This window comes from Aulonocara stuartgranti, assembly GCF_965226115.1.
Source record: "Aulonocara stuartgranti genome assembly, chromosome: 14".
NCBI lineage: Eukaryota > Metazoa > Chordata > Actinopteri > Cichliformes > Cichlidae > Aulonocara > Aulonocara stuartgranti.
In genome coordinates this window covers 26,229,559-26,254,709 of record NC_138950.1, presented here as the reverse complement: position 1 = coordinate 26,254,709, position 25,151 = coordinate 26,229,559, and the positions used below count along the sequence as shown (strand labels likewise).

The following is a 25,151-nucleotide window of genomic DNA, read 5'->3' as shown; positions in this document are numbered from 1 at the left end:
AACAGATTTGTGAAAACAAAATTTTACCTTTTGTGGGGGGTTACATGTAACTATTATTGCTTGGCAACTACACTGTAATGACAAGATTTCCTAGTATTTCTGTTGGTTGCCTGGCAACTTCATAGAGATAACTAGCTCCAGGATGTCAGTAGACATAGAGTGAAGAAAATATAGCACATAACTCCAGATAAAACCACAACATGTCATTTTCAGAGGTTTAGAGCTGCTTGCAGGCATATTTTTTTAGCTCTGCTGTGAGCCAGACTAGTTGTTTGTAACTGCTTTAAGACTGAAGCAAACTTAAGCTAATGATCTGCTAGTTCCACAAACATAACAGCGGTAAGCTTATTTATGTTCTCGTCTGTCTGGGCCAAAACAAGAAAGACTTATTGCCAAAAAAATATCAAAGTTTACTTCACAAAAGAGTGTTCAGATACAGTACCTATACATAATCTAAAATAATCTTAGACGTGACAAATGTTTTTTTTTTTAATGTCCTCCTTTGGAAAGGCAAACAACCCATTCTTATGTAGAAATAACAGCACCTGTTGCAGCAAAACCATGCTCTGTGAAACTTTCTGTGAGAAAGTAAAGACTGACTCAGAATGACCCTAATTGAAGGTCAAATTCTCCAAGACATAGGTACACCTCCAATTCGCCCATCACCTTCCCACACCGCCACCCTACTTTGTCCTCCTCCCACATCCAGTTCCAGGAACTTCCTTTTAATAAACTGCTGCTGTCATTTATCTTTTCAGTTATCCATCCATCTATCCACTAATTTATCCAGTCCTCTTCTCCATCCTTGCCTCGTCTTCTCCATCCTTGCTATCTGATTTCCAGATAGCCTACCTCTTAGATTGCTCAGACTTGACTCATTCCAGCTACAAAGAGAAAAATCCAAATCACTATTGATTCCACTCTCATGAAAAATACATTTTGCGCATTAGGATTCAGTCTCGGCCCCCTCTTTCTGTATGCCCACTGCGTCTGGTCATATCCTAATCTCCACCCTCTATTCCTCTGCCCCTCCTATGCCCTCTTCACAGTAGGTGAGAGGTATATTTTCCTTCCATACATCTGCCGAGACTTCTGTCTTCTGATCGATCTCTAGCTTCAGCTCTCCAGGTCCATTAGGACGAGTGTTTATGCTAGAAATATCAATACTTTTACTCCTCTGTCTCCGTCTCAGTCTATCCCCCTATCCTTTTTATACTCAACTCTTTCCCTCCCACTTCTAAGTTCCCTACCCTCCCTGGTTATACCCCTCACCATCATGATTTAATTTTCCCACTTTGACACTCAGAATTTTATTTCGTCAAAATAGCTTTGCCTCTATTTCCCTATTTTTTCTTAATATTACTGTCTGTTTGTTTTCTCTGCTCTCATTCAGCCTAAATTGTCTAAAACTGTTAGTACTGAAATTGCTTTTCCCCACAAGGGGCTGAAAAAATAGATAGTGTAGCTTTTGTCACAAACTTTAACTCTTTCTATTGTAATCGAAGACTGACCAAACATTCATAAAAACACAAGCACAATACATATGCAATTTTCTGTATCCCAGCAGCTGTTTAGGATGTATTTAGCCTGTCATTTCCATTGGATAAGCTTGTTTCTGTTTGCTAGCCAATTTGTCCTGGCTTTTGGTAGCTACATCCTGTCTCTATATCTTTATGACACTTCAATTTGCAGTGTTTTTCCAATTCCTGCATGACTCCTTCCAGAATACAGTCATACTGACTATTGCCTTTATAAATTCCACCTGCAAGCTCACCTATGACGAAGTAAAATCACATATTAAACATGAGAAGGAAGAGCAGTATAAGGAAAGAATACATATGAGCTCATATTAGAAATCTGCACATCCACACACAAAATTGCTGTCCACCAGTTTTTCATCGTCAGCATGTTCTTCCTCTAACATTCAGCTACTATTGCAGTCTTCAGGGTATAAAAAAGCAGTTTGTTAAGATAAAGATAGCTCCAAAAAAGACACAGAAAAAGAGCTACCAAAAAATTACAATAAATAAATAAAAATGGATGAATAGTACCTGAAAGTAATTTTGTAAAACTGTTCACTGAAGCCTCATCAGATATGGTCTCAGTGGTAGGATGGCTGTCAAGAAGCCATTCTTAAGGAAGGATAACAGAAAAGGCTGAGATGTGCGTAAAAACTGGACTGTCTTGGTTGGGGCTGCATTTCAGCCAGTTATATTGGAGATCTTGTTATAATTGATGGAATTATAAACTCAGAAAACTACTGTCAGATTTTGATCCACCATGCAGTACCATCTAAAAAACATCTGACTGGCAACAGCTTCATTTTTCAGCATGACAATAATTAGAAACACACTCCCAGTGCAGTAAAAGCGTGCCATATACAAACACACGATGGACTACACTCCCCAGAGCCCGGACCTCAACATTACTGAAGCAGCGTGGCATCATCTTGTGAAATTGTTCCTTTATACGCTTTGTAGATTTATCCAAATTCTGTTGGCACATTTTCAATAAATCACTGCATCCATTTCCCATTTTCCAAGAAAAACATAAAGACATGGGGATGGCTCAAAACTTTTGCACAGTGCTATAAATTGCAGTATGAAAACAATGATTAGTACAGTTTGCTCTAAATGTGGTTTAGGTAATAAATGTGACTTTTATGAAGCGACTATAATATCGCGTAAGAGCCAAGACGGAAAACATTAACAGAAACGTTCCTCAGTGTGTAAAGAGGTTCTTGTGGGATGTACTTGAAAGAAACTTTTGTTTGTTTGTTTGCTTGATTGTTTGTATATTTGTTTCTTTAGTTTGAGCCCTTGTAGCCTGCAATTTAAGGATAAGTGATAAGTGCCACAGATGGTTTAGACATGCACGTATTCTCCCAAACATACAATGGCCAACAACATTTATCTCTGTCAGAGTTTCTAATTGCAGTATTTATCATCTAATCACAGCAGGACATCAGGAAGTGACAGGGCTAGAAGCACAACAAAAAGCCCTCTTCTTTTGGCTCTCTGTGTTTGCAGTCACACGTGATTTTGTTTGTACCGAGTGAGCAAATGCCGTAACAGCGCCTTCATTAAATATAATCGAAATGATCAGAGAACAGATTGAAAAAATTTACATGCAACCATAGGTGCCAAATATCATCTGAATGTAGATCATCTGGAGCTGTGGTGATGGAAAGGTTAAGAAGCCTGCTGGAATATCTAATCCAGCCCTTCCATTTTCTACCTATAAGTTTATGTTTCCAGTGCTTATCATGACATACATAAGGCTCCCCAATCCATCTATCGCTGCTGATATCGGCACACCATTTTACTATACAGAGATAGGATCAAGTCTTTTCTTTATATGTGTCCACATGTGCACAGACATGTGTTTTTGTGTTTTTCTGTTTACAACACATTTGGCTCCTCCAGTGTCAGACCTGTCCTTATCACTGACTGGAAAAACAACTCTACAATCCTTACAGTATAATAGAAAGACAGACATCAGGCAATGCACAGGGAATAGTAAAGGGAAAAGACAAAGACTGAGAAGTAAAGAGACAAAATGAAGTTATTTCATTATGTCTCTGAAAGATTGCAGGGTATTTTTTTTTCTTGTTTCTTTTCTGTTTTTGTTTTGTTTGCCATTATCCTTTTCCTATCTAGCTCGCTGTGGATATTAAGGGCGGCTCTAAACCCCTGGACATGAATAAGGACATAATGTAACCCTGCTGTGGAAAATACATATTCTGTTGTAAATTGGCTATATATGAACATTTTCATGGAAACATAGCTGCACAGGGAGCAAGTAAGAGAATGTGTGTTCTGCTGGCTGTGTGTGTGTGTGTGTGTGTGTGTGTGTGTGTGTGTGTGTGTGTGTGTGTGTGTGTGACTTCAGAAAAAGAGCGAGAGAGAAAAAGAGAGATATAGAGTAGCTTTGTGACAAGGACAAATGCATCTACGTGGACTGACTTTTTTCACCTTTTTCTCGTTCCATTTATGACAATACAATACAATTTTATTTATATAGCACATTTAAAAAAACACAGGTATGCCAAAGTGCTTCACAGAACGCTGTGCATTGCCTGATGTCTGTCTGGTTTATATTGTTGATTGTCATTTATGCTTAGAAATATCTACTCATATATGCTTAGAAGTATATAATCATTTGTAGATTGAAAGAATGTCTCATCCTAGGAGGTCTGTAACAACCCTGTGTAGCATGAAGAGGGGGGTGCGTTCACTCCTCTCCAGAGTGTTCTGGCATAGATCACACACCTCTTGGGATCATGAGCAAGGTTGTATCTTTTCTTGCTGATATATGGTAAAGCAAACACATCTATATCTATTTTACGCTAAGTGCCATTTGTTTAGATGAACTGCTGGACTCCCCCCCCCCACACACACACACACATACTTACACAACGCACAGGCAAGGTACTCTTTGTGTGTATGTATACGTCATATGTTAATGAACCTATGTATATTCATGTAACCTCAATAAAAGAGCAGTGTTACAGGGGAGCGGACGAGAGCAACTGGGGTCAAGCGAAGGAACGGCGTTTGTCCAGTTCTCTCCCGTGCACGAGAAACATAAAGAACTTTGCCTACTCGTGTCTTGCTTTGCTGTGTTGTTAAATTGTCTTGAACGTTCCAACAAATAGGTTTATGATACAAACCTATCAATAATATTCAATATCTATAAATTTAATGGGAAACGTCATTTTTGTCTCTATTTCCTAAGATCTCACAATCCTCCCCCCAGCTCCCTCCAAGGTTCTCTATCAAAATTCATCACCGACTACCGTCTACCTTTTCTACCTTCTCCCTGTAGATCTCCTTCTCCCTCCCCACAATCTGTTCTTGTGCTCTGTATCCACTCCCCCTCCCCTTCTGTTCTCCCAGTCTATAAGGCATAACCAGCCTCTTGTGTCAGGGTTGGCTTGGCTTTGGTGTTCTGCTACTTGTTTCTCCTCTTCCTTCTCCCACCGCCTGGGTTTTGTTCCCTCAGCCTCTAATCGGCTTTTCTGGGTTTGGGTTTGTCTCTTCCTAACTTTACCCTCTCTCGTTGCCACAGGATTATCCCTGTCAAAGTGGCTGGAGTTCCTGGCTTGACGAGTGAGTCTATCTGCGTGTGAGGGATATTCCTGCATGTGTATGTCCACACGCATATGCATCTTTGTTCTTCTTTTTTGTTGTTCTTGTTTGTGGGGGGATTTCCCCCCCCCTTTTGCAACCCTGATCCTCTGTAATCACTGTGAGACAATCCTGTAATACCCCATAGGTTCAAAGGCTCATCTGTAAGTGTGTGAGAAATAGACTATGTGTGACAGAGATGTTTACTCTTTTAACTCTTTTGACTTTGAAGCACCCTTCAAACATATATTCCATTAAAAAGAAAGTATGCAGCCATGCTAGTGGCATCATGTCATAACCATCCTCATGTGGCGATGCTTTGAGATAAACACTAACGTAAACACCACTAAACTCTGGCAAACTCAGTTTACTAAGTTGGCTTACTATTTCCAAATTGTGCACTGAACATAAAGTAAAGCTGGAGAGATAGAATGTCTACAGCCTTGCCGTCATTTAGGCATAAAACACAGCTTTAATTAAAACACTGACTTAGTGATGGCTGTAGATGAGAAGTTGGAGGATCATCAAATTTATTCCAATTAATCATCCAGGGAACAAGGCAACCATGATGCCCCTGCACTGTTGACACCATAATCAAAAGGTAATGCTTAAACTGAACAGACAAAGGGGTGGTCAAATAATTGTAGCAGTTTGATCTATGCAGCTGATCAACCACATGGCACTACAACTCTGAGCCGGAAGAAAACAGAAGGGTTGGCAGCCATTTGGGGACTGGCATTTAGTCTCCGCGTCTCCCTTCTTCTTTTGTTCCTCTCTTTCAGCTCATTTCCATCCCTCCATCCCCTCTTTATTTAACTGGCTGTCTGTAAAGGTCCTGCTGTCAGCCTCCACCTGTCCCTGTCACCATAAACAAAGACAACCAAGAGACACAGCACTCTCCCTGTTCTCTCTGGTGTCTGCTACCTTTTCTTCCCTGTCTTCTTCTCTAACTTTTATTTTCTCCTCTCTTGATTTTCTCTTCCCCTTCTCCCCTTCTTTGCCTTGCACCGCCCCTTACTCTTTATTACTGTCCCCTTGTTTCTCACTCATAAAAATATCATTTTTGGTTTTTCCTTCATCTTGGCCTTATGACAAATATATATATATATATATATATATATATATATACATATATATATATATATATATATATATACACACACACACACACCCTGTCAACTGGCTGCTTTCAATATATAGGAAAAGCCGTTTCTGTTCACCTCCTTCTGTCCTGTTTATCTGTCTCTATTTGCAGTTACCAGACCCCCTGAATAATTCAACAAGTCCTTTTCTGTCCTTATAAGTTGTGAAACTGACCAAAAATATAATGAGCTTATATGTGCATAAAAGAAGACAACAGTGCATTCATCTCAGTCGTGCCCTTTTTCTACTGTTAAGTCCAGATTTTTATATTCTGGCCTCCTTTACCACGTACAGAGCCTCAGCAGACTGCAAATGTCTGCATTATGCAAATCACTTCCTGCCCGCACAAACAAGCCGGGACCAATCAATGTCAATCCCCATTCCCTCGGCCAATCAATGTCATTCCCTCTCCTACAAAACTGGGTCTAATCGAAAGGCATTGTTCCTCAGGTCCTGCATGCTAAATTAGGAGGGCCAGCGTGTCTAAAATTCTCACATTCCACACTGTACCACATAACTTCAAGAGCCATCAGTGTATAACAGGAGCAGATGAGGGAGAACATGATGCCTTAAGCAATCCAGTTTTGGAACCTTTTTCAAATACTGGCAAGTAGGAAATTATACAAGGACATCCAGGGGACAACCTTTTTCCCTAGGGTGTTAATGACACTAGCACTGGTGTCAATCAAATCTATACTCCCAGCTCTATTGCATATATCACACAACTTTTGTAGTCAGGTGTTGATTTTGTGTATCAAAGTGCATTACGATTCATTACAGGCAATTCGTGTCTTACTCATCATTGCATCTTCTGTTTAAAGGTGTATCCTTCCAATTGAATCAAAGAGAGAAGACATATATGGTGTCTATTTACAAAACTCTACCACAAAGATTGCTTACTAACTTACAGTGTCAGGTCACCGGACATATTAACATTAGCTGTACCTCGTTATTCACACTCGACTTGAAAAAAACTGTATATAAGTACACTGCTGCCAATGAAAGAGAATGAAAGAGAGATCTCAATGTCAGTGAGATTACCTGTTTAGATTATGGATGTAATGTGATAATAAAAACTAATCATAATAACAAAAACAACCAAACATAATTTCTCCTTAAGCACAGATCCAGAAAATGCTGCTCAGACCCAAAGACACTATCAAAGAAGTAGGGAGAAATTATTAAATAAATTATTTTATGTATTATTGTTTCCCCTTGAACGTCCCATTTGTTTGTTTGTTTGCTTGCTTTGTTGTTAATGCCAGAAGGAAAATACGCAAAGGTTATGACAAACAAGGTCCCCTTTGCTAAAAGTCCAGCAAGGACATCCAAATAATGTTCATAATGAATATCCAGACGTTAAGAAAGTTGGAAATACTTTAATCTTTACTTTTATTTATCATCCATATCTGTAACCGGAAGGTCGCCGGTTCGATTCCCGGGCTCTCTGTCCTGGTCGTTGTGTCCTTGGGCAAGACACTTTACCCTGCCGCCTACTGGTGTGGGCCAGAGGGGCCGATGGCGCGATATGGCAGCCTCGCTTCTGTCAGTCTGCCCCAGGGCAGCTGTGGCTACAACCGTAGCTGCCTCCACCAGTGTGTGAATGTGAGAGTGAATGAATAGTGGTGCTGTAAAGCGCTTTGGGTGACTTGAAAAGCGCTATATAAATGCAATCCATTATTATTATTATTATTATTATCTTCTTTTCTGCTTTTAATCAAAAAATATAGAACTGGATAAGATGAGTTTTCTTTAGACACTTAACTCTGAGGGTAAGACAGTGTATTAGACCATCCAAAGAGCAGCTACGTATATTAATTTAGAACATCTCTACTGGATTTTTTGACGGGCACAACTTTACTGGGAACACAAGCCATTGCCATGTCACACACATATGTCTTACTAAGGCACTAATATTCCAACAACGGACAACATGGAAGTGACAAACACCGCAGTTCCTTAAATAGTTAGAAACAATCTTGAGAAATACCCACAGGCCCCTGTGCTAAATTGCCCAAATGTACAGCAGGAACATGTTTACAGCTTGGTACAAGAAACAGCTCTGGGCCCCATAGTTAGTTTCATTTGCAGTGCATTGCTTAAGTTACTGCCTATCTTGTAACAGCATATAATGAAGTATATTGCACAAGAACACTATTATATCCTTTTCCTTTCAATCAACCCAAGCATGGCTTTGCTCTAATTGGCTTCACGTTATGCAGTGTGCACAGACAATACATTATTTTGCAAGAAACATACCACCAAGCATGTACTGTACTCACCCTCAAAGCTCTCTCCCTTCTAAAACCTCATCTCACTTTCCATATTTTCTTTAATAGTCTTGGGGTCCTTTTATCTTGTAAAGTGGTGGAGCTCATGCAGTCTGTGTGGTGTCATTAAAGTCAGTGAAGCTGGTCTTAATTGTTGGCGAATTGGTCTTTTATGACTAATGAAACCTCTAGTATAGGCTGCTTGTACTATTTAATCAGTCATCATGTACTCTGTACCACCTACACACTCTGCACTGAGATAATGGGAGTGAGGGGGAAAGTGTGAACTGAAGTATGGGAAGGGGGATGGAGAGAGAGAAGCAGACAGAAGATAGATAGACAGACGTCCTTTGGTACCTCTGACACACAGAGCTGCAGATTCACTCTGTTTCAGTGCAACTTACATTTTTAGCTTCAGAGGCTTATAAAAAGCTACTGAGACTCTCTGGCACCATGTTGTACCAGGTGTTGTGAATAAATAAGTTCCTAATACAGAAGAAAATAAAACAGTGTATATTCTTTTAACTGCATTGCATAGATGATCATTAATGACATAAAAATGTGTCGATCTCCTGGCCCACTGGCATAGTTCTTGTCCGAAAGGGGACTTTTTCCACTAAGGCATTTGTTTGTTTGTGTTTTAACTTATAATAATAATTTGAATTATTTCCTACCAAAGCTGTACATAAAATAACTGTTATTTTTTTTAATTTTATTATTAGGTGATGCAAAACTCACATACTGATTTCTTTTAGTGTAAACTCTCCAGCAAAACAACTAGTAACAATTCACTTCTTGCTTACAGTGTGTGTCGCTTTTTTGTCTTTATTTTCCATATTTTCCATCTCCATCTGCTGCATAATATACAGGAAAATGGAAATGTCATAAAAATGATTTTACAGTTTCAAATGAATAAAATTCAAAACTCTTGGGGCAGACGGTCACCTATATGGCAGTTCAGCATTTGCAGATCACTTCAGTGCACTTTATTGTTCTTATGGGAAGATACGATTACAGCAGTAATATAACTTCTGATTTTATAATTGCCTAACAAAAGTCAGGTCTTATTTGTTGAAAGTGTATCTCACATATTTTATAGTGAATGAAAAGTAGTCTGTTTTCACTCCTTGTGCACCCTAATTTGGTTTTGTTAAAGTCAATGGTGTCCTTTAGGCTGAGTTCTGTAATGGCCTGTATGCCACAGTAAGTCACTCCCAGCTCATCATATAAAAGTATGAAGACCTTTTTCAGCCGGCTGCTTTGCCAGCCGTGGACAGCTGGCAAGCTTCTACTGCAGTTTGCCTACAAACATTTGTGTACACACTACATTTTAATGTATTTGAACACTCAACAATAAATAAGGCATAAAAAATTGATATGTGGCTGCTTATTTCGCAGTATTTTACCTTCTTATCTCTGAGTCACCTCATCTATCCTAAGTGTAAACTGTCAGTCTGCTGTTTACCTCACCTGTCAAAGTGCCAGATGTGAAGCATCCATGTGTATTTATTCTTGAAGAGGCTGTAAAAATTTGTGAAAGGGGTCTCATAGAGGTTGTTGAGTCAATGAAGCTCACTTCTGCCTGCTGACGGTGATCGTAATGTGACTTGTTGAGGATATCCTGAACTTTTCTGTCAATAAGCAGTGTTGTTTTTACAAGCAGACAATGGTGCACATTAAACCATGTGATAGTTCATGCTGACAAAGTGATGACGATTATTCCGACATAGGAAGTGCTTTGATTAGCTGATTAGGTTGACGAAGCATGTGTCTGGATTATAACGTTTTTGTTGTTGCATGTGCTTTGTACATGACTTCTGCAAACCCTTTACTGAAAGGAAACTGCGGACTGGGACCTGTTCAATACATTATATGCAAGTGGATCTCCTTCTTTGCAAAACTAATTATTGATATAAGTTATTAGGTTGCAATCCTACAGGGATTTAAAAACACAAACTGCAAAGGGACTGCATTCAGGCCTAGTTGGATGAATATTAGAAATATCCTGTCTCAGAGTGACGCTGAAAAACTAGTTCATGCATTTATTACTTCCAGGCTGGACTACTGTAATTCATTATTATCAGGATGTCCAAAAAACTCACTGAAAAGCCTTCAGCTAATCCAAAATGCTGCAGCAAGAGTACTGACAGGGACTAGAAAGAGAGAGCATATTTCTCCTGTTTTGGCTTCCCTTCATTGGCTTCCTATTAAATCCAGAATTGAATTCAAAATCCTGCTCCTCACATACAAGGTCTTAAATAATCAGGCCCCATCTTATCTCAATGACCTTGTAGTACCATATCACCCTATTAGAGCACTTCGCTCTCGCACTGCATGCCTACTTGTTGTTCCTAGAGTATTTAAAAGTAGAATGGGAGGGAGAGCCTTCAGTTTTCAGGCCCCTCTTCTGTGGAACCAGCTTCCAGTTTGGATTCGGGAGACAGACACTATCTCTGCTTTTAAGATTAGGCTTAAAACTTTCCTTTTTGCTAAAGCATATAGTTAGGGCTGGACCAGGTGACCCTGAATCCTCCCTTAGTTATGCTGCAATAGACATAGGCTGCCGGGGGATTCCCATGATGCATTGAGTTTTTCCTTTCCAGTCACCTTTCTCACTCACTATGTATTAACAGACCTCTCTGCATTGAATCATATCTGTTATTAACCTGTCTCTCTTCCACAGCATGTCTTTTATCCTGTCTTCCCAACCGGTCGCAGCAGATGGCCGCCCCTCCCTGAGCCTGGTTCTGCCAGAGGTTTCCTCCTGTTAAAAGGGAGTTTTTCCTTCCCACTGTTGCCAAAGTGCTTGCTCATAGGGGGTCATATGATTGTTGGGTTTTTTTCTCTGTATCTATGAAGCGCCTTGAGGCGACTTATGTTGTGATTTGGCGCTATATAAATAAAATTGAATTGACTATGGACTATTTTGGATTTGGATTCAGAGTCAAACAGCACTACCTGTACATCCATCCATTATTCCAGACCTTCCCAAAGGGGGGCGTGGTATGAAAAAGGGGGGGGGGGGACAAAACGTTTGGACACTGCTAGCACAGGGCGCCCACAGAAATGCAAAGCAGGAGATGAAGCATAGCTGAATATGTTTCCAAACCAACTTCATTCTAAGCCAAAGACTAGAAAATATGGTGAAGCATATCTTCCCTTTGGCTTCACCTGCACAAGTGCCAAGGTAGGTCTCCCCTGCAGAATTGGTTTTCGCTGGGCTCTTCAAATCACGGACAAACAGTATCCCACATTCTTGATTTTTAGTTCAAACACTTGTTTAATGACTAACTACTCCTGACATTTTGGAGATGTTAGCTCTTTATACAGTAAAGTTACAGTGGGATACAAATAACATCAGGCTGATCCTGCCATGATTTGTTCCCCCTGTCTAAATCACGGACTAACAGTATCTCACAGTTGTTTATGTTTTTAAACCTATTTTGCACAGATAGGCATTTTTTGAAAATGAATTGATAGCAATGCTGAATATTATTACACAGGGGAAAAAAAAACAACTACACGTAAAATAATCGCACCGTGACGCCTCAGCCTTTCTAGAGGGACAGTAGCTGCGTGTGTGTATGTAAGCCTGTAAAAACCGTAGATAGTCAGATTAACAGTATTTTGTCTCTATCTGCCATTCTGCAATTCATCTCATGTAAACAATAATGTGGCAGACAGCGTGACATGGAAAAAGGCACATACCTTTGACGTTGCATGACGAACTCTGTATTCCTCGTCCACACGTAAACGTAAAAAAGGAGTTTTAAAAAATCTCTGTTTTTGGTGATTCGAAACACCGTTTACGTGTGGACGAAACAGCTGCGTTGTCAAAAATACTTGTGTAGATGTGGATGTAGCATAAAAGAGTTAGTAGTTTATTTTATTACTACCTGTAATTTATTGCAGATTACTTGTATTTGCTTAATTGTATTCTAAATGTTTGAGTTGTGAAATAAACAGCAATGGAGCAAAATAAGGGTGTGTGTGGTTGGAGGATGTGTTTGTGCGTGTGCATGTGTGCGTGCACGTGCGGGGGGGGGGGCATTTTTCTTGTAAAACAAAGGGGGCCTAGCAAAAAAAGTTTGGGAACCACTGCATTAATCCATCTTCTATTGCTTATCCAGGGCCGAGTTGCTGGATCAGTGGCCTAAACAGAGAAGCCCAGCCCTCCCTCTCCCTAACCAATTACTTCAGCTCATACACAAGAATACAGAGGTATTCCCAGTCAGCTGAGAGACATAATCTCTCTAGCGTGTACAGGGTTTACCCTAGGGCCTCCTCCTAGTAGGATATGCTCAGAACACCTTGCCCAGGAGGCTCCCTAATCAGATTCCTGAACCCTGTCAACTGGCTGCTTTCAATGCAGGAGAGTAGCAGCTCTACTCTGAGTCCCTCTGAATGACTGAACTTCTCATTGTGTATTGAGGCTGTCCTTCTCCCTGGAGTGGGCACTCCACCCTTTTCCTACTAAGAACCATTATCTCAGATTTGGGGGTGCTTATTCTCATTCCTGCTGCTTCACACTCATATATGAACCACTTCAGTTCAAGCTGGTGACCACCACCATGTGTAAAAAGCAGAGACAAGATCCTGAGGACACCTACTTACACCACCTGCCTCTAGTTAGAAATTCTGTCCATAAATATTATAAACAGAATTAATGACAGGGAAACTCTTGCGAAATTCAACACAATAAGCCAGATACCCCATGACATTGTAGAGGTGTGTCAACCAAGACAGCCCTACACTGAAAAAAGTGATATTGTCTCCTTTTAAATATAGCATATTATATTTTGGTATATCTTTTCAATTCAAATGAGTAATTCCTGTCTACATATATAATTCGAGTAACTCCAGAATACATTCCCTGCGTTTTAATCCAATTAATTTTAGTTAATTAAATGTAGCTCAAAATGCTTAAGTATGTTTTTCATAGCCTCCTGCTGGGCCATTTTGCGCATGCGTTAGGACAGGCCACCATTTTGCACGCGGACTGAAGAAGCGGACTCTTTGTGTGCTGCAAGCGGGCTCAAGTTAATCGCACAACTTCATATAAAGGTGGTCTAGCTTCGGTAAGTAAACCTTTTACGGTCGTTTTTGTTTTATTTTTTTACCTCAGTCAAAGCATGTTGACTCTTTAAGACGTGTGCACATGGAGAAAGAAGTCTAAGTAGTTGTACACCTCTGAACTTTGTCATGAATTTGACTTAAGCTAGCTATGTGCTCTATTAGCTACTGCTCTATTAAAAGAGTAATTGTATTGATGCGTTAAAATGTCATATGTTTTTAGCTTAGTTCTTGTGGCACACTTTGTACTAACAAATTATGGAACGAGGCAATTTCTCTGTAGTTAGCTGTAAAGTTCACTGTACAGTCGCCTGCAGTTTTAAGTGGAGAAATCGTCCCTCCCGCCACAACATTGGCATTAAGGAATAGTCGGGCGGGGGAGGGGGCTTCTGAACGCACCTGCACAGTCAGGGGTGCAGTAGGAAATAAGTAGGATTGGCGTTGCACAACGTCTTTTGTGCAGAAAAAAATAATGGTTGTAAACTGTGGAGGAGAATAACTCAGTGGTTGCCAAAAATGTGAGATCAAAAGGCACTGAGAGTGATGTTTGTCAGAACTGAAATTAACTCAGAAAAGAAGTTGCTTCACTTGATAGAGCTGTTGAGTGCAAGACCTGTCAGCGGTCTGGTTTAGCATTTAAAGCCTCGCTACGTGCTTCCAAACCGCTGCATTTAATCTCAGAGAAAACTAACACAGAGAAGTAAAGCAAGTGTGTAAGTTCATCTCTTTATGTTTGCATAGTATTTCCATGTTGAGCTTAACAACCGATGTATGGAGCCACAGCTGGACTGGCTGTCGGAGTTTTGTATTGAGGGGGAAAGGAAGCGATTTGTTTTATACTTCAGCTAGAATGAAAAAAGACACAAAGCTGGAGTTATTCGGTGTCTTCATGCTGAACAGCTAAAACTTCTTCCCTCATTCTCCCCCCTCCCTCTCCTGTTGCTACTTCAATCATGAAACTGATCGATTATCAGGTGATCGGCTTTTCTGTCGCTAGTCTCTCTCATTTGTTAGTCACCCAGTTTGCGCTAGAAAGAGGAAAACGGCAGATAAACAACAGCAGCACGTTTAAGCTTGATAAGCTGTTGCTATAATTTTTTTAATATTACTTCTAGTATCCGCTTATGTTTTCTGGAGCCACAGCCGTAATAGCTGCTGGTCATGATAGTTTGGATATGTGGTGAGAAGGAAACATGAAGGTGAAACCAGGAGAAGTTTTTACTGAATCATTAGAGCTGAACAGGTAATGAAGAAACAGGTTTACATTTTAGGTCACATGAATGAGTTGAAGGGAAGTTATGAACTGTTTATGAGAGACAAATAACACCAGGATCCTTTTCTATGTAGCTGACATCTGGTAACTGTGCAGGGGCGGATCTAGCAAAGTTTTGCCAGGGGGCCAGGTAGGGCATTAACAGGGAAAGGGAGACACAAAGACATAATTTTCTTTCTTATTCTCATTTAAAATGTCTAGCTTTTAATAAATAATTATTCTAAATCTTACTACCAAAGTGGTGATCTGGTTAAATGTATAGAGATCCATTATTGTATGTAGTAAATATTAAGTCTAATATATGCCCTAGTAATAGTAGTACATATAGCACTTTTTCCTTTGGGAAGGTACGCTGTCTGCGCTGTCTGCAACTGTATTGAAGAAAAATGTTGAATCAAATTATTATAGAAAAATAATTGATTTCTGTGCATTAAAGTAGATTACGTCAATTAAGCATTATCAGGCGAAGGGTGCGGGGTGGTTTCCTAATATTTTTGCTGGGAGTTGGCAGTCCTATTAGTTAGTTTAATATTTCTATGTACTGTTTAGAATACCTGAATAAGGAGGATGGTGTAAGTTTTTTAGGTTGATCAGTATTGCTGAAGTATAAAATATTTTTGGTGCAGTGTATTTTTTGCATACAGGTATAACAGAATAGCTTTAATGTTTTGTTTTTAAAACTGAGTATGAACTTATACAAAATGCAGCAAAATATTTATAAAAACAGTTTTATTTATTATAAAATACACTATATCGGATTCATATCGGCATCGGCAGATAATCAAATTTATGATATCGGTATCGGACATAAAAAAGTGGTATCGTGCCATCTCTAGTTTGCACAGAGGCACAAGTAAGATTTGTTTTGTTACAAGGGAGTATCATGAAGTAATGCACTAATGGCTTGGAAACGGTAATTGTTTGTCTTTCTAAAGTTTTTTTTTTATTTTATTTTTTTATTTGTCTTCCTTTTCTGGCAGATTTTCTTCCCCTTATGTGTTACTGTTTATTCAAGAAGATGGTGTTATTTTGGTAAGTACATGCAAATTCCTTACATATTTATCACAACAGTATTTGTCACAGTATTGCAGGGACAAGTTTATCTATCTCATCTTAAGGGTTCTTGTGATTATTAATATTGATATTAATTAATATCAATTAATATATATGATTAAATTTCTTTTATCCAGGACAAAAGAAAAAAAAAACTTGCGAAAGTGAAATGAAAAACAGGAATTTAGTTCTTGTGAGTTAAGAGGATGCAGAGCATAGGGTTAGATGGAGGTGGATCATTCACTGTGGTGATCCCTGAAGGAAACAGCCAAGAGAAAAAGGATCAGATTGCAAAAAAAAATGTGGTTTGTTTGCATACATGAGTCTTTACGGTACCCACAGGACTCCTGAAGTATAAGTACTCTGAAGTTTGCAGAGCAATTTCAGAGATGTTTGGGGCTTACATGGCAAGCATGTTTTTAGTTGCACATCTAAATTTTCTCTGCTCTCTGTTGCTGATGGCAGAGTTCTGCCCCGCTGACCTCACAGGTGAGACACTCCCACCAGTGGACAAAGAGCACAGGAAAATGTGTTGCCAACCACCTGAAACAGACAAATATCTGCTTTTTAAAACCCTTTAAACCCGTTAAATGGACTGATGCCATTCATTTCTTCTTTGATTAACAGTAGTAACATCCTTCATGCACTGTATACTAACCCATATGATAATCATGCTTTATGAAGTGATGGCAATTGCATTGTAGCATTTAATGAAGAAATAACAAAATAATCATACCAATGATTAAGCACCAGTCTTCTTTTTTTCTGTGTGTGTGTGTGTGTGTGTGTGTGTGTGTGTGTGTGTGTGTGTGTGTGTGTGTGTGTGTGTGTGTGAGATACAGGTAAATGCTGAATTCCAGTGTATTACAACACTTCAACTGGAGATGACCTTCGCGGCACAGTTAGACAGAATTACACCTCAGTTGATGACAGTTTTCCAGAAGAAGGGCGGTGTTTCTGGGCAGAAACTTGCCCACCACTTGCAGATCATGCAAGAGGTAAATCTGAATATTGCAAATTCTATTTGGATTTCTTTTGTCTTAAGTGGCAGGTCACTGGTGAGTCCAATAAGCCGTTTTAGGTGACCAGCCAAGCAATCTAAATTTTGAAATTTCATATATAAATTTTATTTACTATGTTTGAACTGACATATGATAAAATTTACTTATTGCGAATGTCAGACATTGTTCTTTTTTCCAAATTGGTTTAATCAGCAACTCTCTTTAAACAGGCTGAAAGTGATGTTAAAGTGAAAAGGGAAGCAGTTCTCAGGGCACTTTGCCTCTACCTTGGTGAAGAGGACGGAAGCCTTATTCGGGAGTTCTTTGTAAGTCATTTAAGTCATTGTAAGCAAGTCATCTATACACACACTTTTTAGATAGATATCTGTGTGTGTGTGTATTACACACACACACACACACACACACAAACGACTAGATTGGAATTTAATTGTAGAGTTAATTGTTTTTTCTTTTACCTTTTTATTAAATGTTTAGGACATTGAAGGAGATGATATCCAGAGAGACCTGAAGAAGCACACCATGGGCATTTATGTCATCAACAGGGAGGATGGACAAAATGGACATTATGATGACATTGGAATATTTGTTGAAGGGGAGATAGTCATGGACAACATTGGATCTCTGGCGCAAGCTTGTGCATTGATGCTTGGAGTAATCTATGCACTAAACCTAGCCTTCCCCAAGGAATTGAAGGACTATTATGAATTCATTTAGAAAGTGTTGATGGGATTCGATGGTGAAAAGCTCTCCCCCAAAGTCTTTGGGCTGAAGAACAAAATTGCTACTGGATAGGAAGATTTCTAAAATAACACATCAAGAGAATGCTGTTATGTAAATTACCAATGACTGGTGCTCTTGTGAATAGGAGTGAAACTCTTGTACAACCATCATTTGTTCTGTGTTATGTTTCGATTGAACATTTTAACTTTCAATAATGAATGTTTCACGTGTGGTACATTTGAGTAGCTTGAAGAGCAACTTTGTAATTATTCAGTTATAGCTGCTGCCCTGCGTATAATCAGTGTTAACTCAACCGGATAAAAAAAACAAAAAAACCCATTCATGATTACCACACTGCAGCACACTGGTAACACTTTAAAGACTATTAATTGTTTTGAAGCGAGTATGTTAGGTCAGAAAATATGTAAAACATTCAGAATCTTCAAGGAAGGACTAGAATGGAAAGACAGTGGTCAATAAGCAGTAAGGAAAACACAAGTTTAATTTTAAGTCTAATTACCTTATTAAAATGCAATTTCTAAATATGGATCGCAGAACAGCAAGTCTGAAACTGGTTAGTTTGTGGATGCATCAGTTTCTAATTGTGATACATTATACTGCTGGTAGTGTTTTATTCTTTTATGTAAGGAGTTTGGTTTTTTTTTTCTTTTTTAGAGGAAGAGAAACATTGGTTAACATTTCTCTTGTCTGTTGTTTCTGTTTTGTTTGAATACAGCTTTTTAAAGCTACTAGTTCATAGGCAAAAGTTTTGTAATTTGTATTATACAAATTGCAGCAATTTCCCTTAGAGATGTGGATTCTTATTCTGTTTGCAACAAATTTTGCATTAATAAATGATGTGAAAGAATGTTGTAGTTTTCATTATTGACGTTTTTAAAAACTACAAATCAGGGTAAGCAATATTTTTTAAGTAAACTTAACTTAATTGAAATAGAGAGAAATTAACAATTTGATTGATTTGAATATAAGTTTGGGACATAAGTGTAAAGGAAACAAATTATTCTGGTACATTTAACACGACCTTAGTTGGACTTACTAATAATATTTGACTAAGACGTATCCACAACAGTTAAGTTAAAGTAGCTTAAAAATATATGTTGGTTTTACTCGCTTAAATTAAATTCAGTGTACTTAAAAAATATTTCTGGATTCAAACAAATTTATTTCGTGCAACCACTTGTCATAAAAAAATTGAGTAAATTGAACAAAACATTTTTTTCAGTGTACAACTTCTAAAGCAAATCATCCACCCAAGCGGGCCTGTCACTGAGAAGTTTTAAGTACCTGACCTCATTCCCAGTGATGGCCGAGTTATCCCCTTCATCACCAGACTCTGAAAGGCATATAAGTGGGATTGAAGAGATCCTCAAAGTATTGAAGAGATTCCCAAAGGATGTGAGCTTCCCCTACAGTCCCACAAGCTAACCAAGCCCAATAGGACTCCTTCTTCAGCTACATGGCTCCCTTCATTTCCAGTGTCCATCATTCGGTTCGGTGCAACCACCTTGCAGTTCTGTGCAGCTGGTTCAACAATGACGGTGCATAACATGGTCCATTCATCGTCAGCGTCCTCAGAATGCTGTCAAAGACCTACTGGAGGTGGAAATGGATGATCTCACAGACTGGGGCAGCCCACTATCACTATACATTTGGATGTTCCAGGCCTGTCCAGTGTCTTTCCCACCACCTAATCTAACTACCAGGTAATAGTCAGTGGACTCTTCTTCACCCAAGTATCCAAAACATATGACCAAAGATTTGATGATACAACTACAAAATGGATCAGCTTGCTACATAGGTTGTCTCAGTGCCAGGAGCTCAAAAGAACTCACTTATGCTTGAAGAAGGTGTTCTTTATGGATAGACTGTGGTTGACACAAAAGTCCAAAAACAGAACACCACTCAGATTAAGATCAGGTAGGCCATTCCTACTGATGACGCCACTCCAGGTCTCACTGCCATTGCCCATGTTGAAGTCTCCGACCAGTGACAATGGAGTCACAAGGTGGGGCACCCTCCAGCACCATAAGTAGTGACTCCAAGAAAGCTTAGTACTCTGAACTTTCATCTGGCACAAAAGTGCAGACAAACCTCTTGCCCAGTGGAAGAAACCCCAACATATAGGCAGTGACTGTGGGAATACAACAATCCACAGAAGGGTGGACCCATGTCACTTCTGGTTTGACCCCAGGCTGGCTCCCTCAAGCTAGAGCTCAGCAAACTGACACTCTCCCTCAAGCACTCTCCTGAAGCCAAGTTCAGTGGCAGGGCATAAGTAACTGTCCTGGGCAGAGTAAAAATGGTCTCTAGATGTTTTTCATTTTCCCATACGTGTAATGTGAATTGCCCTTTGTCTGGCTTATCACCACTTTGCCTTGTGAAACCCTACCTGAGGCATAAGCCCCCAGCAACATAACCCCAGGGATTATTGGGACACACACAAAAAAAACATGACAAGGTGGTGATTCACAGAAGGAAGCTCACAGACAGAAGGTGCCAGTTATTAGTTGCCACTTAAAACATCACAGCAAATAATGATGAACATGAGGTGTATCGAGGGCCATTAATGTCAGTAATGTCAAGGGTACATAGAATGGTGAAATGTATGTCTGGGGATTATGAGATTAAACCAAACCAAAGTGCAGAAATATTGATCCCAGGAGGGAGAGAAGGACTTGTTTGACCAGCTTTGCTTAAATTTATAGTAAAGTCATATGTAGGTGTGCACAAATCAAACTAGAAATTCATCTGGACTTATCATCACACAAAACAGCATGCTGTAAGGAGTTAAACCCATTCTTATTTTAACCAATTAAAACAACAATTAAAATATTTCCTTGGAACATTTTATAAATGTCACATGTACAGAACTGCTTAATGAAAGCAAGACTTATAGGCAAGCCCTTTATACAACATTTTATAATTGTATAATGAATACCCTGTATAAATGGCATTTACTTTGAGCTGGTAAGTTAAAGAAAAAAGAAAAAGTTACCATGTTAGTTATAGAGTTTTTTGGCCACTTGGGGCTCAGCACATTACCCCATTACAACAACATATGACACGTGTGTCATCATCAGTTGTCATCATGAAATTACAGTAATCTTCAGGGTAACAAATACAGGTGTTTAATTTGCACTGACCTTTTGTGTATGTGCATACACCATCATCGCCTACCTGTGTTCATACTGCTTCAAAGTACACATTGATGGATTCACCTCTTCTCATAGAAAATCAATCAGTTACTGAGTGGAACCTAAACAAATAGAGCTGTTATGACTGAGTTTCCCATTACGGTCCTGTCTACAAATTCTAGCCTTGCTACACCTTGTTACACCTACACACAAAGACACACAGTAAACCATGACTGGTGAACCAACTAGGAAGTGGTTTCTACATTTGATAGAATGGGATAAAAAAGCAGAGCAAGGTCAAAGGGGAAGCTGAACACTAAAGCTGGTTACAGACCAATATAATTTCAGGTTAATTAACAGTAAGGTGTCACACACACACAGACACGCACACACGCATACTCAAACACTATGATGCTGAACATTAAAGGGAAAAAAAAGCCTTAAAAAAGCACAAGTTAATTTTGCTCAGATAGTTAATCTCTTTCTTTCTCCTTCTCTGAGACACACACACACACACACACACACAGTAGGCTCTCATACAGAAACCGTAAGACACTCTATCACAAGTCTCTCATCTTAGTAGGTACCGCTGTGTCTTTTTTCCATCTTGGTGTCCCTGCCTGTCTCTGTATTGCTCTCTTTGCCTCCCTTTCTGTTTCTCAGCAATTTCTGCTGTATCCTCTTTCACACCTTCATCCTCTCCCACTCACTCTGCACCTCTTTTTTTGCCTCTCATTCCCTCTAAGCAGTCTTTCCTAAAAACCCCTTTCATGCTTTCACCGCTCTCTCTCTCTGCACATTTTCCTCACTCTCTAAAGCCCGTTTTGATTCCCTCTCTCTCTCTCCCCCCCCCCCCCCCCCCCCCATCTCTGTCATATTCTTTTCTCTGCACCTGGCCCATCACTGTGGTTTCCCCTCTCCACCTCTCTGACAGCTTCACATTAATCATTCCTATATCCCCAGGAAGACTCGCCTTCTTCAACTCTAGCTCTTTCTCTCCTTTTTCTTCTGCATGTATCTTTGTCTCACTCGCTCTCCCGCTGTCACGTTTTCCCTACAAACTGCTTCTTTCATTCTTTTTTATCACTTCTCATCAAATCCCTATTTATGTACGTGCAACAAAAACGCTAGCACCCATCTCCCAGTTGTATTAACTTATCACATGTGGAATACGCTTCCCAAGTTTTGCATTCGCTGAAGCAGCAGCGGAATGGCAGTGTGTGTGTGGCAGAATGATTTATTCGAAGTAAGAGAATATTATGGGAAAGTCTTCAGACCAAAAATAGCACTGAGTTTAAAAAAAACAAAAAGAGAACACAAGTGGCTGCTTTGGTGTGGGTGTGTTGCCTCAAGTATTGGTGAGACAATGAAATATTATCCTTTTTAACTGGTGTGAGTGAAACATCCACAAGTTTTATGGCTCTTTGAGATGGCAGGACACTACACAGCTCTTTTTAAGACTCTGAAGACATAACAAGAGAACTTGTTACTGCGTTTCAAGATGGCACCTCATTAATTTCCAGTAAAAGTTGCTCAGCCAGCACATGCTGGCTTTCAGGCATTTTAACCCACTTAGCATGTGCAATGTTGTTCCTCTCCACCTGAGACAGTTGAGAACTGGTGTTTGGCATTCATGTGTTTTTAAGAAAAGTGTATCATTTGACTTTGCCAGTACCAAGTTGGGCTACTGTGCAAAAAACATTTGAAACATTTTTTCGTGAATGCATTTTAAAGACTATACTCAATCATTCTTGTTGCAAAGTAATTCACTGGAAATTTTCACTTGCTTGTAGCTGATTGACCGTTGCAGTTGGTTGCTTTACTACAATTTCATGTACACTACTTTTTTGACTTTAAACTGTGCTCTCATAAAAATGGATACAGCAGCCATACTGATAAAACAGCAGATACCATTCTCTGAAGCCAGTTCTCAATGCTGTGAACCCATTTATTGAATCAGTCGCTCCCTTTGGCAAACCTTGACAGCTTTCATCTACTTAGATGCAATTTGCAGATCTAATTTACTCTTTCTGCAAAACTTTAAACAAAGTCTCACTCGCTAAAACACATTTTCACTGTGCCACACTTGTGATGCACATTGGTAACCACAGGTGGCATAAGTTAAACACAATTACAGCACAGCTGTCACTGCTTACACAAAATGATGCAAAAGTGTTCACACCTGTTGGCAATGATGCAATTAAACCAATATATACTAGTTCAGAGTGCACAGGCAGCACCAGAAAGTTGACGTTTAGTACAAAAATGGATGGAAACCATCTGGGGGACAGGAGGATGATGAGATTAATATAAGCATGTAGGAGTGCATGTGAATTTTGATGAGGAGAAAGAGGGCAACAAGAAGAGCAAGACCAATAATAGTAATTGCAGATAAAATTCAAGCAACTGTGATAGATAACGATCTCATCCATGGAATGGCAATGAGGTAAGAAGGACAAAGAGTACAACCCAGTCACAGCACACTCTCTGCGGCTACCATAATCAGAAGATTGAGAGAGAAAAAAACCTTTCTGTGTTCTTCTAACAGCAAATCAGTTGATGAAATAGTTACTGAGGACAATGTTAGTTTTGGAGGACTCGACAGTTCACTACGCAACAACACTGACTACCCTTGAGGAAGAGTCAAATAAAAGTTTACGTTATCCATTTAAATCAATTGAGGTAAATGCTTTTCATTTGCATTATATCTGTGCAATGCGTTATTTCTTACAATAATTAAAGTGTGCATTGTCTAATTGCCACTGTCAGTTTTTCAAGCAGTCTCTAATAAATGGCAGTATTGTTTTTCTTTAAGTTTCTTTGATCTGATGACATTGTTTGATGTTCATAAACATGTAGTTTAAAAAAAGGTGAGAGTTATCAAAAAAATTCTTTGCTTTACTATTTTCTTTTTCGTTTGTTTCAAAACACTTATGCAACGTTTCTGATGGTCACTGGCTGAAACGAATAGTCAAAATGGAAATGAAACTCGTAATAACTGAGAAATTGCAGGAAATCAAACACTGGCACTATCAAATGCCTAAGACAAAACATCAGACAGCCATTCATTTCCTTTCCTCATAGGCGTTTTCAACAGTCTCTTTCACACACATTTGTTTTATGGTTCTCTCTTATGCTCTTTAACACTGTCTAATCCCTGATTAGTAGAGGAAGAGGGCGTTTAATGCTTGTCTCCACTTGTCTGCTGCTGAACTGTGACACATAAAAATGCTTACAACTGCACAGGCATACACTCGACACACAGACTTGCTCTTGCACAAAAGGAAAACCAGGTTCACACGCACACAAACCTACTCTGCTCCTCACTAATGTTTCACGTCTCTTTCTCTCTTTTTGCCAAAACAGGTACTTGAAAAGAATTTAACAGTATCCAGTGAGTGCAACCCAACATTCAAACAATGCGTTTACCCAAGAGAGAAAACGCATGTTAAAAGAGAAGTCATCCCAACATAATTGTACTAATTCTTCCAGGGATGCTTTTGTCAAAGTTAAAATACGCTATAAACAAGCAGTGTAATTATGTTTAGTAGAATTACTGTGATGTGGAAATTCCCTCACCATGGGAGAAAATGGGATGAAGAAAGGCAGGGAGCAAGGCTATTGCCCAGAGCCTGAATTTGGCAAGGGATCATGCTTATAGAGTAGTGGCGCTTACGTTTTTTTTGCCCAACCTCACAGTCTTGCTTCACTTCCTAAAAATGTTCAAAAATTTGCAGCTGATCTTTCCTGAGAGGAGCGATAGAGTTCTTCCCAACTTGCTGGGGAAGAGCCAAGTCTAAAACAATCTGCTGGTAAATGGTCTACCATCAGGGAAGACAGAACAGAGACAGTGCCAGTTGGACTCAATTAAGGGTTGTTTTCACTGAGGAGGCCAACTATTTAGAGGAAAAGTGGGGGATTAACCCATGAAAAATCACTTCTCTCAGCATTTAGTCTGTTCTGAAACTGCATGACAGGCAGGCAGAACACATTAGCAATAAACGTGGTACATATACAGCAAAAACAGAAAAACGGATTGTTGAGAAGTACCAAACTGACATACAAAAAAAAGTTACACGTATTGAGCAAAGTAAAAACAGCGCTTGAAATGTCACTTGATGAGCAGTGATATTTTTCATTTCCCATATTGAATAAAGTAATTACAGTGGCGTCCAATCAGCAGAAGTGGTGGAGCACTGGAGAGCTGACAGATTGCTATCTGTTTGACAGAGGCAAGTCAACAACACCTCTATCTTCACTCACATTTCCCCTGATGCCACAACACTTTATCTCTTCATTAACAACTGATAGGA

General features: G+C 39.4%; 2 protein-coding genes across 14 annotated transcripts in view; one reads left to right on the top strand and one right to left on the bottom strand.

Moving 5' to 3' along the window:
• Nucleotides 1-25,151, bottom strand: part of LOC309687716 (uncharacterized protein) — an 84,801-nt gene that overhangs the window by 25,733 nt on the left and 33,917 nt on the right. Inside the window, exon 10 of one of the 13 annotated variants that reach the window (XM_082502864.1) lies at nucleotides 287-884. The exons of the other annotated variants lie outside the window; for them this stretch is intronic. The gene's annotated coding sequence lies outside the window, so the exon portion shown is untranslated. Of the gene's footprint in view, nucleotides 1-286; nucleotides 885-25,151 lie in introns of those variants that run through there. 13 annotated transcript variants of the gene reach the window in all.
• On the top strand, nucleotides 13,506-18,551 carry LOC309687332 (uncharacterized protein). Its single transcript, XM_082502209.1, has 5 exons — nucleotides 13,506-13,620; nucleotides 15,869-15,920; nucleotides 16,784-16,939; nucleotides 17,173-17,268; nucleotides 17,438-18,551. Exons 3-5 carry the CDS (start codon nucleotides 16,826-16,828, stop codon nucleotides 17,675-17,677), a joined length of 450 nt encoding a protein of 149 aa, XP_082358335.1. The 5' UTR covers nucleotides 13,506-13,620; nucleotides 15,869-15,920; nucleotides 16,784-16,825; the 3' UTR covers nucleotides 17,678-18,551.